The sequence below is a fragment of the Nelumbo nucifera genome, chromosome 1, assembly GCF_055504915.1.
Source record: "Nelumbo nucifera cultivar China Antique chromosome 1, China Antique-T2T, whole genome shotgun sequence".
In the NCBI taxonomy this organism is placed as follows: Eukaryota; Viridiplantae; Streptophyta; class Magnoliopsida; order Proteales; family Nelumbonaceae; genus Nelumbo; species Nelumbo nucifera.
Genome location: NC_142649.1, coordinates 125,665,795 through 125,685,907, shown reverse-complemented (window position 1 = coordinate 125,685,907; position 20,113 = coordinate 125,665,795). Strand labels below are relative to the sequence as shown.

The 20,113-nt window shown below is 31.5% G+C and overlaps 1 protein-coding gene and 1 pseudogene across 6 annotated transcripts; one reads left to right on the top strand and one right to left on the bottom strand.

Annotated features, from left to right (window-relative positions):
• Positions 1-63: 63 nt before the first annotated feature.
• Positions 64-5,591, top strand: LOC104609801 (phospholipase A1-IIdelta pseudogene; annotated as a pseudogene).
• Positions 5,592-6,175: 584 nt separating this feature from the next.
• On the bottom strand, positions 6,176-17,158 carry LOC104609769 (protein MALE DISCOVERER 1-like). 6 transcript variants are annotated; one of them, XM_010276152.3, is made up of 15 exons: positions 16,796-17,158; positions 16,191-16,610; positions 15,977-16,109; positions 15,783-15,854; positions 10,446-10,589; positions 10,206-10,349; positions 9,846-9,941; positions 9,591-9,652; positions 9,035-9,496; positions 8,771-8,961; positions 8,535-8,667; positions 8,233-8,390; positions 7,960-8,148; positions 7,560-7,844; positions 6,176-6,421 (listed from the first exon to the last, which is right to left on the bottom strand). In XM_010276152.3, exons 2-14 carry the CDS (start codon positions 16,297-16,299, stop codon positions 7,584-7,586), a joined length of 2,154 nt encoding a protein of 717 aa, XP_010274454.1. In that variant the 5' UTR covers positions 16,300-16,610; positions 16,796-17,158; the 3' UTR covers positions 6,176-6,421; positions 7,560-7,583. The 6 variants fall into 6 exon arrangements, with proteins under 6 accessions (XP_010274454.1, XP_088750295.1, XP_088750298.1 ...); XM_088894169.1 differs by lacking the exon at positions 16,796-17,158 and having other exon boundaries at positions 7,592-7,844; positions 16,191-16,444; XM_088894172.1 differs by lacking the exon at positions 16,796-17,158 and having other exon boundaries at positions 7,592-7,844; positions 15,993-16,109; positions 16,191-16,329.
• Positions 17,159-20,113: the final 2,955 nt, after the last annotated feature.

The window sequence follows — 20,113 nt, the reverse complement described above, 5'->3', positions numbered from 1 at the left end:
AGAAAACTTAGAAAGACTAATCCAAGAAATTTAGAATGAAGAGAGGATTTTATAGGAGAAAACATGAATGGACATGAAAGGAAAAGTGTAGAATATGATATGGTATATGGAGGATTCATAATTGAAGAGAGGAATGAATCAAGAGGTACAATATTAGGTTTTGCAGCAACTTATGATGGCTATTTTAAACACCTTTTTTTTTCAAAAGAAGTTGAATACTCAACAACATTTAAAAACATATAAAACATAATTCAAATAGATTTTTTTTCCTACTTGGAGAAAAGAACGAATGATGTGTAAAAATTGTAAAGTTATTTCAGGGGAAGCTTAACAATACGACATTAATTAGTTGTAGTAGATGTGCAGATTGGGAAATAGAAGAGAAAGTAGGAAAGGAAATAGGTGTCCAAGAATTAGATGGAAAAACCTAAAAGGAGAAAAGCTAGTTCAATTAGAAATAGGTTGATAATAATAGGGAATTAAAATTTAAGTAGACTGATTAATGATATTTGCCTTGAAATGCTAAATAATATAAAAAAGTAACAAATGAGGTTTTAAGAGAACTTAAAAGGAAATGGAAAAGTATTAAAGAAACTTAAAGGTGGAATGAAGAGGTTCAAAATATAATCAGATTAAAAAAAGTATGTTACAAAGAATGACATAAAGCGAAAAGTACAAAAAAATTGAAAAAAAAAGTACAAAATTGTAAAAAAAAAGAAAAAGAAATAAAAAATAAAGTGAATGAAGCTAAATGTAGGGATTATGATGAGTTTTGGTGCATTAAATATGAAGATCAACGAGTTTTGGTAAAACATGAGAAAATCAAAGAAAATGAAAAAGGTATTTTTGAAAATTATTAAATGAATAATTTGGATATGGTGCTAATGAAGGAGAAGCTAATAATACTAATAATGTCAAAAATAATGCATACTTTGATAGAGTTAGGCCTATTGAAGTAAAAAAGGCGTTAAGAGGAAGGAAAAGACATACTAATTATTATAATTACTATAACAATTAATATTTGATAATAATATTATCAAATATTGGATAATAATTACTATAACAATCATAATAATATTTAATATTTAATTAATAATTAATTTATTACTCATACTAATTATTATAATTATTAATTCATAATTGTTAATTATTAAATATACTAATTAATATAATAGTTAATAATTATTAACAACTAATAATTAATAATTAATGTTTAATTAAAATTTAAATTATAACTAATACTAATTATTATAATAATTAATAATAACTAATTAAATATTAATTCTTAATTATAATAACCATTATTAACTAATTAATTAATAATTATTAGTAATTATTAATTATTATTTAATAAGTAATAATGATGATGATTAATAGGTGAATAATGAATAATGAATAATGATTAATTATTATAATATTAAGTATTTATTAATTATTAATTAGTTATTAATTAACTTTTAAATAATAATAACAATAATAATTATCCTAGAGAGCTCTAGCTCCCCTTATTAGTATTCTAAATGATATTATTTATGGTTAATGGTCTGTTAATTGTTTCTTCCAACACTCAACTTACGACAAAAAATTATTAACCAAATCGAAAACGGCTAGGGCAAAAACTGCCTGAAAAGCCCTGGCACCTCTCAATCTAGTGCGTTAGCGCGCTATAGTTTTTCAGCTTGTTGCTCCAACTTAAGAGCCAGGAAGTGGGAAAACTACAGCACAACAAGCAACGGATTAAGCACTAACGCGCAGCCAAGCAAGGCTGGATTCAGCGCACTAGCGTGTGCATCCATTATTATTGTTATTATTATTATTATTATTATTATTATTATTATTATTATTATTATTATTATTATTATTATTGCATATGAGGCCCTTGAGTTATAAGGAAGGAGAAGTATTTTGTGTTTTGGGGTATTATTAGAAAACAAAAAAAATATAAAATTCCATTTTAAGAGATAAAGAGATAAAGAAGAAACCAACAACTATTTTCTTCTTAAATTTGCAAGATATAAAGATAAAAGTTAAGAGGAAACTGACAGCTTCATTGACAATGTTAATGTATAAAGCCCCTTTCATTCTACAAATATCCAAATACGTCATGGGCCAATCATAATAAGTCACGTCATGGGCAATCGGCAAATCCAAACACGTCAGCATTTGCAACATCACGTCAATTATTAAATGCTGGTATGCTGCCATTAAAATCCCGTTGATGTTGAATTCAATCGAGTGAAATGCAACCACACCAACCGCCACATATTGGCCTCCGACCGTGGTCCCACTGTATGCCACCTCAATTCAGTCACACTAAGTGACCCTACAGTGGTGTCAAGGTAAGGGTTACCGCATCATTCTAGACGATCGTAGATAAAGAAGCTAGTCCAATAAATACGATTTTGTTTAATCACTTGGAATATAAGAACATTAATAAAAAATTATGAAATTTGTAGACATTATGAAGAGAAGAAAGGTTAATATTGCATGCCTACAAGAAACTAAATGAAAAGAAAAAAAAAACTAACAAAATTGATGGCTACAAATTATGATAGACGGGAGATGTGAATAATAGAAATCGTGTAGTGATAATAGTATATAAGGATTTGAAAAATTGAATTATAAATGCTAAAAGAATTGGGGAATGAATAGTTTTAATTAGACTTATTTTAGGTAAGGAAATCAATAGCATAATTAGTGCTTATGCACCTCAACTAGGTTTAGGAGAAAACATTAAAAGGTAAGTTTAAGAAAACTTAGAAAGACAAGTCCAAGAAATTTAGAATGAAAAGAGGATTTTATAGGAGCAAACTTGAATGGACATGTAGGGAAACTTGAATGGGCATTTTAGTTAACATTAAAGTTGTAATGAATGACTTTTATATTGTTTCTCAAACAAAGAAATAGACGGTATCTTTAGTCCAAAACAAATTTCACTCTACACCCACACTTTTATATATAGTATTAGTACAACATCTCATCAATAGCCTCAAGTAATCACACATTTCTTTTCTTACAGAGACGATAATAGCAGGATTTGAAATTGCACCACCGCAAGGAAAACTCATCCAATGCACCAATTGGGCTAACCCTTAGTTACATCTCTATTTTTTCAATATATATATATATATATATATATATATATATATATATATATATATATATATATATATGTATGATGTTTTGGGAGGAAAAGGAAAGGTTTTGAATTTGTATAAAAAAAAAGAGTTCTCTTTGTAAAATTCAAGATTTATTTGCTCTACATTGCATACTAGTGAAGAGCAGGCAAACTTGAATTGTTTATTTATAGATTATTTAAGCGAAAAATCTTCTTGATGAAATTGTTTCTAGTTATCTATAGTAGAGACTACGCATTGTAATATCAAATGGCAACTCACTCTTGAAATCCCCATAAGATCAAGATTGTTGTTGCTATAAGGATTAAATGGATTCTTTGTGAAAAGGAAATGAATTTTAAGATATAATTGAGCATTGAGACTTCGAGTCTGTTCGTTTGCTCTGATGTCTAACATCTGAAAGTGTAATTATTACATTAAGAGGAATATTGATATTGGACAATTTTTCTTTCCTCCGAACTCTATATGCAAAGAATGTTGTCTTGTACTATGAAAATTGTCATATGTCCATTTTAACCCCCATATATGAGATATTTTGTTTGTCTATGTAATTCAATAAAAAATAATATTAAAAATTATTTTAATGATTAATATTTAATTAAAAAAATTAATAATTTTTAATAAGTAATTTATGGTAATTAATAATTAATTATAATCATTATTATTATTTATTAATTATTAATAATTATTCATTATTAATTAATATAATAGTTAATAATTAATTAACAACTAATCATTAATATTTAATTAAAAGTTAATTTATAACTAATAATTATTATAATAGTTAATTAAAAAGTAATTACTAAATTAATTAAATATTAATTGTTAATAATGAATCATAATAATGTTTATAAATTAATATTTGATAATAATTACTATAACAATCATAAGAATATTTAATATTTAATTAATAATTAATTTATTAGTCATACTAATTATTATATTTATTAATTCATAATTGTTAATTATTAAATATACCAATTAATATAATAGTTAATAATTATTAACAACTAATAATTAATATTTAATGTTTAATTTAAATTATAACTAATACTAATTATTATAATAATTAATAATAACTAATTAAATATTAATTATTAATTATAATAATTATTATTAATTAATTAATTAGTAATAATTAGTAATTATTAATTATTTTTTAATAAGTAATAATGATGATGATTAATAGATGAATGATGAATAATGATTAATTAGTATAATAATAAGTATTTATTAATTATTAATTAGTTATTAATTAACTTTTAAATAATAAAAAATAATAATAATAATTATTCCAGAGAGATCTAGCTCCCCATATTAGTATTCTAAATAATATTATTTATGGTTAATGGTCTGTTAATTGTTTCTTCCAACGCTCAACTTACAAAAAAAAATTATTAACAAAATCGAAAACAGCTAGGGCAAAAACTGCCTGAAAAGCCCTGGCACCTCTCAATCTAGTGCGTTAGCACGCTGTAGTTTTTCAGCTTGTTGCTCTGACTTAAGAGCCAGGAAGTGAGAAAACTACAACACAACAAGCAATGGATTAAGCACTAGCACTCAAGCCGTTGTGCTAACACGCAGCCAAGCAAGCAATGGCTGGATTCAGCGCACTAGCGCGTGCATCCATTATTATTATTTTATTATTATTATTATTATTATTATTATTATTATTATTATTATTATTATTATTGCATATGAGGCCCTTGAGTTATAAGGAAGGAGAAGTATTTTGTGTTTTGGGGTACTATTAGAAAACAAAAAATATAAAAAACCATTTTAAGAGATAAAGAGATAAAGAAGAAACCAACAACTATTTTCTTCTTAAATTTGCAAGATAAAAAGATAAAAGTTAAGAGGAAACAGACAGCTTCATTGACAATGTTAATGTATAAAGCCCCTTTCATTCTAAAAATATCCAAATACTTCATGTTAATGTATAAATCCCCTTTCGATGTGGTTGAAAATGAGCTGTCGACGATCCCTGTGGCTGCTATTATTATGTTCGGTAGCCCACAAGTGGGAAACAAGGCATTCAATGACAGGCTCAAGGCATTTCCAAACCTCTGAGTGCTGCACGTGAGGAATGAAATAGATCTGATTCCACAGTACCCAACCCAGATACTGGGCTACCAGTACACAGGTACTGAGGTCGTGATCGACAATCGGAAATCGCCTAGCTTGAGAGACTCGAAGAATCCCAGTGACTGGCATAACCTTCAAGGAATTCTACATGTGGTCGCAAGGTGGAATGGAGCGGACAGAGACTTTGAGTTGAAGGTGAAGAGGAGTATTGCTCTGGTTAATAAGTCCTGTCATTATCTAGAAGAAGAGTTGTTGGTTCCTCCGTCATGGTGGGTCGAGAAGAACAAAGGCATGGAGCTTGATGAAAATGGGGAGTGGGTTTTAACCCCGCCATTTGATGATGATAATATCCCAGTTCCTGAGTTTTGAGCTATGTACTAATATGGCAAAATTCTCTGTAAATTTCATTTAGCTATTAGGATTAGGTAATCTACTATTGGTTAATTCAACCTAAATGACGATCTGCTCGTATGGATGTTATGGCCTTTGACTTGGCCCTAGTCGACCCAATTGGATATTTATTAGATCTCTTTCAGCCTTTCAGGTACCATAGTTTCAGACATTCAGTGGATTGTTTCAGAATTCAGATGTTCCTTTCAATTCCAAGAAATAGATACATCCGATATCATTCAAACAGGGAAGGCCGGATAGGGCTACAAATGGGTACCCACTAATTCTAATTCGAATCTGATCTGATTATGGAAATCTGGCAATAACTTTCTTTCTTCTCTTTGTCCTGTTCTATATAATCTTTTAATTACATTTCCACCTTTTTACGTACAATGTATTCCAGTTCAAGATGGCTTGGCAACGAAATACAACTGAAATTTTTCAGAAGAATATTGTGTTTACTTGCGGGAAATTGCAAGCTAAGAAGGTTTCCAAAAGGGTTGAAGAATTTATAACAATTCCATGATCTCATGTGCCTCTGTTCTTTAATGAAAACTCCGTTATTTTCTCTAAAAAAAGATAAAAAAAAAAGGGTTTTGTTCATTATATTTCTTTCACACCGAAGACATTTGAATCCGAATTGTTTAAGAGATCAAAAACCACGTGAAGAGAAAGAAATTCACATTGTTAAGCAATTACAGGTTTCTTTCACTATATGCTACAGAAATGACTTAGGCATATGTCCAGCGTCAGCATATAGATACCAAAACGTCTACAAATACACGGGCTTCTCGGTATCAGCCAATAGCCTGCACATGTAAGATAGGTTAATGCACTAATGTTCATGATAAATACTTAAGAACCTTAAGCTTTAACATGGCGGCCCTCTCATATTTAAAGGTCGCTAGGTATTAGCAAGAACAAGTACAATTTATTCGGAGAAAATCATGAAAAAAATAGATTGAATTTTGCAAAGTTTTTGCAAGATTTTAAATAACTTACGATCCCCAACAATTTTATTTATAAGAAACATTTTACAAGTTGAAAGTGACAACCGATGAAAGGCTGAGATTTCAATACTTTGTTATCATTTTTAACATCAGAGTCTCTCCTCTCAAAGTTAAGTACAGATCAAGAGGAGATACCCTCGTGAAACCTTCAATGCATTGGCTACGGGAAAAATAGAAAGGAATCAAATAAAAATAAGGGTAAATTGTGTAAACCTCCCCTAAAGTCTCAGGTTCTTGCTGAAATCTCTCTTGAAGTTCGGTAATTATAATTACCTCCCCTGAACTTTCTGACATAGTTGCAAGTAGACCCGCCCCCTCCTTTAGAATCTTCTAAAAAGATGCATAAAATGTCCAAAATATCCATAGACCAAAGGTTTATTTTCCATATTTTCTCTTCATATGAATTGCTACCCCAAACCCTTCCAATCTCTTTATCTGAAATTGATTTATTTTTCAAATTTTCCCTTCATTTCAATCACTCAAAGGTAAAGCTACAACTTCAAATTTTCTTTTTTTTTAGTTGTTCAAAAGGTTTGTATTCATTTTCTTCTGTAGAAATCAGCCTAAATGGTAATTATATGTGTATTTTGGACATTTTGTGCCTCTTGTTAAAAGATTCTAATAGAGGGGGTCTACTTGCAACAACCATGTTACAAAGTTTAGGAAAGGTTATTAAAATTACCAAGCTTCAAGGAAAATTTCAACGACAACCAAAAACTTTAGGAGAGTTTTCAACAATTTACCTTAAAAATAATTATTACAATGTGGTAGAGAAATAGTCAGGAAAAGAGAAAAAATGTCAATATAGAATTAATAATTAATAAGATATGATTATGTTGGAAAAAGGATTTTCACAACTATCTTTATGAATATACCAACTAGAGGTAGGGCAAGAGAGAGAGAGAGAGAGATAGGAGAGAAGAGAGATGAAACTTACGAAGAAAGAAAATTCAATTAGGCCTCAAGTACCTTCCACAGACAATATCTCAAGTTCTGCCCACCAAAGTGGAGAAAGCCTTGGAGTTGCTGCTTCTGGTGAGATAGCAATCACTTCCCTTAGTTTTGAGGTGACCTCCCTCATTGTGGGTCTTTTCCTTGGATCCTGGTTGATGCACTCCTGAATTACTTCACAAATGATGTCAAGTTCATCATTTTTGAAAGATTTGAGTGTGGGATCAACCATCTTGCTGATATTACACTTATCGTCCAAGTATTTAGAAGCCTAGAAATGTCATTAATTTTATCAAAATACATAATCAAAAGCAATAACAAGAAATTTAGTTAAACTAAGACTCTGCTAAATAACTAATTAAATATTAACAAACTAGTTTGTTTACCCAGTTCAAAAGGGGCCCTTCCTCAGAACATTGAAGCTTTCCTGAAATAATTTCTATTAGCAGCATTCCAAAGCTATAGACATTTGTTTCGGGATCAACAAGTGGAGGAAGTTCGGAATGCTCTGATTCATCTTCAATAGATGTCTTTGACTTGAATCGAGCATCTATTGTGAGGCATACCTCTCCAATCTGTCAATAAAGAATAAAAATATTTGAACCTTTAAACAACAACAAAAATGATAGTTAGAAATGAGTATTGTTGAAACTTTTTACCTTAGCAGCATGATCATCTGTCAAATAGATAGAAGAAGACTGCAGATTGGAATGTGCTACAGGTGGATTCAAGTCGTGATGCATGTATTGAAGACAATAAGATATTCCCATAATAATTCTCATCCTAGCATTCCAATCGAGATGCTCAAATTCTTTAACTGTAAAAATGAACAAAAATATTTATTTGCAAACATGAATAAAATTTTTTATCTTTTTTATTTATGAATAAATCATATTTATTTTTGTCTTTTGTATTCCTCAAAAATATATAAACAAATTATTCAAATAATTTGGGAAATTACCATGCAAATGTTGAAATAGAGTTCCATTAGGAGCATACTCAAATACCATCATTCTTGTGAAAGGCTCTTCTTCTTCGCAGTATCCCAAAAGATTGACAAAGTTCTTATGGTTCACTCGTGAAAGAGTGTCAATCTAATGTGAGGTCATAGAAAATAGAAAATAAGAAAGTATTAAAATTCAAGTGTCTAATGTATAAACAAGATAAATCATCAATTGTATAAAAAAATTTATTGACCTTTTTTCTGTAACTCTTTTCCATGCACTTTGCCCAATCTTTAGAGAATACAATTGCAGTTGATAAAACCGCAATCTCAACACCACTAGATAGAGTTCCCTTGAATATTGTATATTCTTCAAAGGTCTCAATAATATTACTAAAATCTTCACAAGCTGTTTCAAGCTCTGGACGGTTCAACTTTGGCGCCCCTGTATTTTTAAGTCAATGTATTTCATTCTTTTCATACATATATATATAATGAATTGTGAACAACAAACTTACCTGTGATGAATGCTTTTTGCAATTGACCACTCAATCCAGTCTTCCAAGGAGTTATGGTTGTTACTCCTTGGCTTCGACATTTACAGAGCATGGTTGCAACAATAATAAGAAATATTGTCATCAAAGCCACAATAGCATACTTCCACAGTTCTCCAAATGAACCATCATCTAATGGTTGTTGGTTATGAGGGACTTTAACTGGAGAATTAGCAAATTGGTGTAGAGGAGGACTTGAAGGAGAGGACAACGATGAAGGTGGAGGAGGGTATTGTTGTTTCTTTGCATTTGGTATTGCAGGGAAAGCCCCACTACTTCTTGTAATTGGAATAGTAGGAACATCTTCAGAAATTGCATTACCGCTTGCAGGCATTGCAGGGAGGTTACTAGATTCTTGTAGTAGTCTACGACGTACAAAGTTTACTATTTCTTGTACATTTTGTGATATATATGGTTTCTCTAAACCTGATGGTGACAAAAACATTGATCATTTTATTGCTCTAAAGCATGAAATAATTGGTGCTTAAAGGTATAACTATCATAGAGAGCTTGTACTCACCCGATATATCATTACAACATTTCTCCCCATAGATAGGCAAAGAGCCTTTTGCAAACTTAAAACTTAACAATAAAATAAGAATTTCATTAGTTAAAATACATTGTCGTCATCATCATCATCATCATCATCATATTATTATTATTATTATTATTATTATTATTATTATTATTATTATTATTATTATTATTATTATTATTATTATTATGTAATTTCTATTGAGAAAAGAAAGAGATATGATATAAATATAATACATACCGTGTAAACATGTCATAGAAAAGTAGAAGCCTCCCTTTAATTCTGAATAATAAAGAATTGGCTTTATTAAGATGTTTTAAACTACTCTCCCAAATGCTGCAAAAAAATGTCTCATTTAAATATTTGTCATATAAAAAGAGTATTAAATGAATTGTCCTCTTAATAAGAAAGCTCAAATATAATTAAATGAAAATGAGTCCATCTTAAGTCATTTAAGTCTTCCATAAAAAATCTTATGAACTAGTTAAGATATAAGGTTAATATCCCTTTTGTGAAGCAACCATATCATCATAAATAGGCATGCATAAAAGATTCTTATAGTATTGGAAGAAGTTAAAAGCATTGCATAAATTCTCTTACCAGTATCCAATTTTTCTATTTAGACAACTAATTCCATTTAGCACATCAGATTTAAGGTTTTGATCAAATTGTAGTTCAGATAGCATATTGAGATTTTCAAACTCAATTGGAATTCTGCCTTGAAAATTATTGTTGCAAAGCAACCTGAAACATAAAGAATTAGAAAAAGTCAATTCATGTCAATGTAGATAGATCCTAGGATGTAAAACCCATGTATAATTTTGTGATAAAAAGACTCACAAACGTTTCAATGACAAAATCATTCCAATTTCTGCTGGAATTGTTCCATTCAAACTGTTATCCCTTAAATCCAATAGCTCCAGCCTTCTAAGACTTCCAATCTCTTTGGGAATCACACCAGTGAAGTGGTTTTTATAAAGAACACTATAAAATGCAAGAAATAAAAAATTTTATTGAGATCCTGGAATATTATTTTAATTTGAATCAATCAAAATAAAACAAATACAACATGATTTCAATTCCAAAGCCCTTATGAGGGTTTTAACCACACCTCCACAAAGGGAGGGTATAGCACTAACCCTATAACCCACTAAGTCTTGCATATAGCAACTTGCCCCTTACGGGGAGCCAAAGTTGCACCATATGTGGAAAAAAAAATCTTAAAATGTAGGTTTGTTTTAAAGTTTATCTAAATGACAATGACTCAATTGTAATGTAGGCTTTTATTTTAGAGCAACTATTATGAAAGCAAAATTTTTTAAACATCATTCTATTACTTTAATAAATCTTACTTTTTAGATTTTAGACATCAAACCTAACATTTTTATTATTTGTTCCCAAAATACCCTTCATGTATTTTATTCATTATTTGTTATTAGTAACATACTCTTATTATATTAAACTTAATAAATGATGATACTAAAATATTAATTAAAACAATAATTATTATTTATGATAATAATAGTATTTACTAGTAAAATAATAATTTACTATTATTTAATTATTTTTATTATTTTATTATCATTATTTTTATTTTATTAATATTAATTTTATTTTATAATAATGACTATTATCAATTTATTAATGTTGATTATAATTAACATAAATTTCTCCTATCATAAGAAACTATGGGGGAAAATTGTAAAGTAGCTATATTTAGCATTTAACATTCAAATTTCAACTTAACATTTTTTGCATTCAGATAACTCCGCCAATGTGAGATTGCCATACACTTCTAGTCCCAAGCCCGAATAAAAGAAGAGTGTTGAGTTAGATAACTCCACCACTTAAGTGGGCCTGAGTTTGGTTGGATTGTCTCTATAAGTGACCCACCATGGAAACACCCTACAGTGGTGTCAAGGTAAGGGTTACCGCATCATTCTAGATGATCGTAGATAAAAAAGCTAGTCCAATAAACACGATTTTGTTTAATCACTTGGAATATAAGAACATTAATAAAAAAATTATGGAATTTGTAGACATTATGAAGGGAAGAAAGGTTATTATTGCATGCTTACATTAAACTAAATTAAAAGAAAAAAAAACTAACGAAATTGATGACTACAAATTATGATAGACAGGAGATGTGAATAATAGAAATCGTGTTGTGATAATAGTATATAAGGATTTGAAAATTTGAATTATAAATGCTAAAAGAATTGGGGATAGAATAGTTTTAATTAGACTTATTTTAGGTAAGGAAATCAATAGCATAATTAATGCTTTTGCACCTCAACTAGGTTTAGGAGAAAACATTAAAAGGTAAGTTTAAGAAAACTTAGAAAGACTAATCCAAGAAATTTAGAATGAAGAGAGGATTTTATAGGAGCAAACTTGAATGGACATGTAGGGAAAAGTGTAGAATATGATATGGTATATGGAGGATTTATAATTGAGGAGAGGAATGATTCAAGAGGTACAATATTAGGTTTTGCAGTAACTTATGATGGTTATTTTAAATGCCTTTTTTTTCTAAAGACGATGAATACTCAACAACATTTAAAAGCATATAAAACATAATTCAAATAGATTTTTTTTCCTACTTGGAGAAAAGAACGAATGATGTGTAAAAATTGCAATGTTATTTCAGGGGAAGCTTAACAACACGACATTAATTAGTTGCAGTAGATGTGCAGATTAGGAAATAGAAGAGAAAGTAGGAAAGGAAATAGGTGTCCAAGAATTTGGTGGGAAAACCTAAAAGGAGAAAAGCTAGTTCAATTAGAAATTGGTTGATAATAGAAGGGAATTAAAATTTAAGTAGAAAGATTAATGATATTTTTCTTGAAATGCCAAATAATATAAAAAAGTATCAAATGAGGTTTTAAGAGAACTTAAAAGGAAATGGAAAAGTATTAAAGAAACTTAAAGGTGGAATGAAGAGGTTCAAAATATAATTAGATTAAAACAAGTATGTTGCAAAGAATGACATAAAGCTAAAAGTACAAAAGATTGAAAAAAAAAGTATAAAATCGTAAAAAAAAAGAAATAAAAAATAAAGTGAATGAAGCTAAATGTAGGGATTATGATGAGCTTTGTTGCATTAAATATGAAGATCAAAGAGTTTTGGTAAAATATGAGAAAATCAAAGAAAGATGAAAAAGGTATTTTTGAAAATTATTAAATGAACAATACAAATATGGTGCTAATGAAGGAGAAGCTAATAATACTAATAATGTTAAAAATAATGCATACTTTGATAGAGTTAGGCCTATGGAAGTAAAAAAGGCATTAAGTAAGACGAGGAAGGAAAAGACATTAGAACCCGATGAGATTCCAATAGAAGTGTGGAAAGGCTGGGGAGAAGTCTTCTTATTATGATTAAATAAGCTATTTAATATGATAGTAAAAGAAAAATAATATGTTTGATGATTAGAGAAATAGTATAAAAGTGTCCATATTTATGAACAAAGGTGATATACAAAATTGTAATAACTATTGAAAAATTAAACTCATGAGCCATACTATGAAACTTTGGGAGATCAACCAAGGAAGCTATATTTCTTTTGAGACGATTGATAAAAAAGTTCAAAAAGAAGAAGAAAAGCCATCATATAGTAATCATTGATCTAAGAAAGGCCTATGATAAAGTTCTTAGAGAGATCATATTGTGGGTCTTGGAAAAGAAAAGGGTTCAAAATAGGTATGTGAATCTAATTAAGGATATGTATAAGGGGAACAATAACCAATGTTAGAATACCAATGGGAGAGACTTTAGATTTTATAATTATGGTAGGTCTTCCCCTAGGTTTAGCATTTAGCCATTATCTTTTTGCATTGATCATAACTGAATTGACTAAACATATTCAAGAAGTTCCATGGTGCATGTTGCTTGCAAGTGACATTGTTTTAATTAATTGACAAAACTAATGAAGGATTAAATTCAAATTAAGCTTATAGACAAATGCTTTAAAAACAAGAGGCTGTAAAATAAGTATGACTAAAATAGAATATATGACATATAAATTTAGTAATAGTAGGAGTATAGATTAGGATACACTTAGGATTAGAAACCAAGAGATGACTCAATGTGACCATTTTTGGTACCTTGGTTCAATAATTCATAACAAAGGAGTGATTGAGGAGGAATGGAGGATATCACCTAGAAAATTAGAGCAAGTTAGGCAAAATGGAGGGATGCATCTAGACTTTGTTTGATAGGAAAATATCACTTAGATTTAAAGGAAAATTCTATAAATAATTGTAAGGCTAGATATGTTGTATGGAGCAGAGTGTTAAGTAGTCAAGAAACATGTTTAAAAAATGAGTATGGCAGAAATGTGAATGTGCTAAGATGGATGACTGGAAAATTAATATATATATATATATATACATATATATATATTAAGAATAAAGCCATCCGTAGAAACCTAGGAATAATTCCAATAAGTGATAGAGAGAGAGAGAGAGAGAGAGAGAGGGAATGCTAAAATGGTGTTGGTCACATGCATAGAAGACCACCAACAACTACATCTAGAATAAATGAGTTGTTACAAGTGGAAGGGAATAGAAAAGTTAGGTGTATACCAAAAAGGATATAGATACAAGTAGTAAAAATGATTTAAGCACTAATAATTTTAAAGTAAATATAGTTTTAAATAGAACTGGTTGTTAAAACATGATTCATGTAGCCAATCTACTACAGTTGAGATCAGTGGTGGAGTTAAGAATTTTCTTTTTTCTGGGGGAGGGGGGAGGGGGGAGGGGGGCAAGTTAAACAAGAAAATGAAATATAGAGTAGAAGTAGGGTTTTGAGAGAAACCGAATAGGAAGGTTTGGGTCTATTAAATAAATTTTTAAAGAAAAAATAAACAATTTTTGTTTTTAATTTTGGGAGTTTGATGAGCATTAAAGAACGGTCCTTAACATCTTATTTCAAGTTTTGGGGAGGCCAAAAACCCACTTTACTATCTTTTTAACTTTGCTTATACATACTACTAACTATATAAATGGTGGGTGGGGGGCAGCAATATACTTGGCTCGACCTCCTAGTTGGGATAAGGCATGGATATCAAATAAATATAAAAAAAAAAACTACCAATCTTTAAAATACTATTTTCCATAGCATTTTTTCTTTTTAAACATCGACTTCAAACCAGTATAAGGACACCTTAGATTTCAAATTTTAGTGTCAATCTTATATTACTAATATAAATTAGCATTTTAGTTTTAAATTGTTTTGTATATTACTTTCATTACTAGAGATATTTTGCATTTGTAAATTGTTTTTTTTCTTATAATAAAATATCATATCTAGGGGTGGATTCGAGCCGAGCCAAGCCGAATAGTACCAGGCTTGAGCTTAGCTTGAGACTATTCTATAAGGCTCAAGCTCGGCTCGGCTCGGCTCATTTTATATTTTATAAATATTTTATTATAAAAATGTTTAAAAAATATTTTATAAAAATAAAAATCATATATAAAATAATTTTTATTTTATATTTAAAAAATTAAGAATTATAATAATTAATAATTATAATATTTTTATTTTATATTTAAAAAATTAAGAATTATAATAATTAATAATTATAATATTTTTATTATATATATTTATTATTTTCTATAATTTTATTATATATATTCGAGTCAGCTCGCGAGCCTCATGAGCCGAGCTCTAGTAGGCTCAAGCTTGGCTCGTTTAATAATCGAGCCATTGAATTGGGCTCGAGCTCGACCGAGCTTGAACAACTTGTGAAAAGCTCGGCTTATTGCCACCCCTAACCATATCTAACTAAGTGGGTGGGATTAGGGCTGTAATCAAGATAGGATTTGGATTGGATTCAACCAGATATAGATCCAATCAGATCCAATGGTCTCAGATTGGATTAAATCCTATGGGGAAAAAAGAAAGAATTCAAAACTCAAAATTTATTAATTAAAAATTTTATAAATATGTACACACATAATTATGTAATATGTATATCATAAAATCCAATTGAACTCGGAGCTCAATTGGACCAAGTTTAGTCAAATCCACATATTTCTCACAAATGTGCATTGATCAACCAAAATGCAATGGCAACGCAATACCACTCTACCAAACAGCTCCTATAATATAATTGATTTTACATTTTTACATTTGAAAAGCAGAGCTACATTTAACATTCTCCTACTTACAGAGATTTTAAGTTGATAAGGTTCCCAAGATCAGGTGCCAGTATCCCTCCCAAAGAAAGCCCTTGCAGATCCCTACATAGATTGTGCAGTGAAATAAGTTTTCCAAATTTCAGAGAAGTTCTATGAATTTCTGAACAAAATTGAAGAAATTCATCAGCCTGGACAAATTCGGAAAAAGCCCAATCGGAACTTACAGCATTTGCACTTTACCGTCTACACAATGAACGCCAGACCATGTACAGGGGTTTCTGTCATTGGGGTTCCAATTTGAAAGAACACCGTAAGGATCAGAGTCGATTCTTGCCCGAAACTCCAACAAAGCCAATCCTGCATTTCCAGAAAATTACCTATCGAATTATTCAATCTTAACCAAACCATAAGAATTCAGCAAAGTTTACCAATAACTACCTTCAACGTTAAGCGTCCAACACTGCTGAATTTCCAGAAGCAGCATCATGAAGAAGAAGCAATTCACCATGTGGAGCTGGAATCCAAAAGGATTCCATCTAACATCCATTGATTGATTGCCCGAATGCTGTGTCGGTGGTGTTAGTACCAATTAGTGCCTAAGCTACGCGAAATCGCCAGGTTTCTTTATTTTTCTTTTCTATTTTCTTCTATACAGATTACCCTCTGGTCCTCAACCGACCCGTGTAAGAAAATAAATTAAAAAAGGAAATTAAGCTATTGTCGAATCCAAGGTACTTGATGGGTCAACCTTCCAATCTGAGTTCCTCATTGTTTTTTACGATTTAATTCACGTTACAAGCCTTATTTCGTTAATGGTTGCGGAGCTCGGCTCGACAGAATCTCAACAAGCGATAAAAGCTGGAAAAAGTAAAATCTGAATGAATCTTCAATATATCCACCAGCTAAAAGCTACCAAAATAAGGAATTCTTGCATGAAAAGGAGGTTGCAGAGGCACCCACATTCGCAAGCAATCCAAATAAAATGAAACGTGAGCTGAAAAGGAGAAGGAGATTGACAAAGACAGAGATGGGGTAAATCTTACCGAAAGAGAGGGGAAGAAAGAGAACAGAACAAGGAATGAATTTTTTCTTGTCGCTGCTGGTTTTGTCTGAAACAGAGTTGAGATTGAATCTTGGGGTGAAACGGTGAAAGGGCGGGAGGAGAGATCAAGAACGAGGCAGCGAAGAAAAAAATTTAATAAAATTTAATTAATTTTTTTTTCTTACTGTCCTTTTCCGACTTTTCTCAACACCTCTCTTCTTCCATGTTTTTTCTTTCTTCCGTCAAGGGAGGCGCCGGCTCCTCTCTCTCTCTCTCTCTTTTTTTGTTTCCTCGCTTCCTTCCTCTGTTTCCTTTCTCCTCCAACCCCACCAGCCACCACCACCCCCAACTGTTCTGTTCTTTTTCCTATTTTTTCTTTTTCTCTTCGGCCCCACTTTCTTTTACTTTTTTTACTTTTTTCTTTTTCTTTTTTTTAGATTTGGACTTTTTGGAGACCCACGTTTGACCGCCGTAGTTCAGACCGTTAACCGTCACCGCCGGCGTCATATCCTTTCCCGCGTTTTCTTGTGGTGCTGATGGGACCCACATCCGATGTCCCAGGACGGGCTAAATTTTGTTCCTCCCCTGTTGACCAGGGGCCCCAAAATTTTCAATTAGTATCTCCTTCCTTTCTTGGTCCCCGGTCCCCGCATTTCAAGCCTTGGATCCTAATCGGAAGGTTACGGAGCAATATAGAGTTCTAATTGGTAGAGTATCAATAGACTCGCTGCTTCCAATTAGACAATATCATAATCTGGTCAATTTGCCACGTGGATACTTTAGTCCACGCTGGACATCCCTATTTTGAATTCACATCACATCTCCTGCGGGACTGATCTGAACTCCCCTATTTTTTCCTTTCATATTCTTCTAAATCATCTCTCTAGTCTTTAGCACAGCCAAACCCTTGCTTTCGCTTTCTGGCCGTCGCTCACAGTTCACCAACCCCGAAACACTCTGTTGTTGGTGTAGCAATTGACGCTTGTCTCTCTCGCTTGCTTTTGTGGTTATACATTGGGGTGTAGAGCCTCACTTGCTCGCTGTTGTTCGCAGCTCTCTGTAGAACTTTCACCTATCGTTTTACCATAGAAGAAGATGCAGCCAGGAATTGGTTTCTGGGTTTCTCTTGTTGAAGTTTGATTTCTCTATCAGAACTTTGAATCTCAGTGAATCCTCCCTCTTATCCATGAGAGAAAGGTTCCCTCATTGATGCTTTCTGAGTTGATGACAGGCACAGGGAAGACCATGGATCAGTTTTCTCGCGAGTTCTTACCATCTTTGTAAACATTGAGATAAGGGTAAATTTCTCAAATTTGCAACACCGACTCACATCCATGAGAGAAATGTTTTTTTTTTTTCCTTTTTCTTCTAATGGGTTTTGATTCCTTTCACTTCTTTTTTCTTAACTTTTCAAAGGTTTTTTTTTTTTTAGATTTTTTAGTCTTACTCCCTAGTTTTAAATAGGTAGTTGTGAGAATATTAATTTACTTACAATCCTTTTTACCTATATGAATCCCAACTTCGTGAATGTGGGTGGATAAGCTGTTAGTATGTTAACGGTGAGATAGATTTCGAGCTGAGGCCATCAGTGTTATTCGCCATAGGTTTTGTATCATGAAGCTACACATCTCAAAATTTTCCGGAACATTATTGTTATTCATGACCTTGTTTCTAATATATTTCGTGGGGATATGAATCGATTAACGCATAAAAATTCCAATTTATTGAAAAACCTGCAGCAGCGAAATGTATTAGTTTTCTTGGTAGAATTTTATATGTTGAACTTGCTTTTGGAGAATGGGCATTTACGGAAAGGAGTTAATGTGTTACCAAAGTGATACTTCGAGCATACAGAAATTGCGAAATTGTGAGGGGAAAATATATGCCTGGATAGGGTTGAGGTAAAGTCAAGATTCAAGCTTACCTTGAAAGCTTTTCAAAGGAATATCCAGCTTGCATAAGATTTCATTGTTTTATACATAAGGTATCCCAAAGTATGGCTGCCACTGTTAGCATTGTCTGGAAATGTCTTCGGGAAGGTTGTTTGTGCACCGTATCCAAGCCACATTATGAGAAAATCATTTAGGTTTAACCTATTGAAGTGCTCAACTCTTGGTGCATGGGCAATGGCCAATGTAGTATCTTTTCCTTTTCTTAAGGAAATGGGTAATGTAGTACCTGTTAAATATAAGTGCATACATGAATCTAGAGTTAATGGTAATTAACTTAAAACTTTTATAGAGGAGGGTGCAATTCAATCAATGCTTCTATGAAAACTTATGTTACTAATAAAAAGAACCCTATTGTATCCTGATAGCAAGAGCATGGATGTACAAGGTGTTGCAAGTGAAGTTTGTAACCCTAGAGAAGAAAATAGCAGTTCGCCACCTTTTTCTCTAGCATTTTCCTCCAACAGCCGCCACCCTTTTCTACCAGTTCGAGAAGATCAAGAAAGGTTCTTGATTGATCGTGTGGTGCTCACAGTCTTCCATCAAGTTCTTCAGAAGAGCCTGGTTCGTGGGACGAACACTGCTGGTTCAGCTCCATCATCACTGTGTCATCTTCAGTGGGAGTTGATCTTGGGATCTTCTATAGGCGTGAACACCAACTTTGGGATATACTACTTCTCTAGATCAGGTATAATCCCTCCCTTGTCTTTTGGTTCAAATCTGATTTGGTTTGGTTCAAATAGGATCATTGAATTTTGATTCTAAAATAAGGGAATGTGATTCCCAGTTGGAAGAAAAGGCAGGAAATTTTTGAAATTTGCCCACCCAATCCACAACCTTTTTGTCATCTATACGATGGATCCTACCATTTCTTTCAGTGGTATCAGAGCCACAGGTTCGAATCTTGAACCAAGAAATCATATATGAACCTGCGCAATTCGGCAGAATCTGTTCTGTCCGAGTATTGCGCAGATTGTTGTTTTATTCCAAGAAACTGTTTCTTGTTGAGGGCGATTGATCTGAAATTAATTTTGTTAAATCTGAAATTTATTTAGAATTGTTCTTTATTTATTTTGATTTAATGGACTGTTCGTACCTGGAGATCGAAGTGCAGAATTGGCACAGATTGTTTGCGCATTCTTTCTTTGCAGTTTCTATTCAATTCGGTCTGTAAAATTTTTTTTTTCTAGAGTGGATGTATAGGATTCAATCAAGGATGTAATTAATTAATAGAAATAGGATTTCTGTTTTTTTTTTATTTTATTTTCTTGATTGAAGAAGGTGGCAGAGCTGGAGATTTGTAGATAGAGGGATCGCATTCTGCGTTTTGCAGTTTATGAAACTACAACCCTAGTGACTAACCTCTGTTT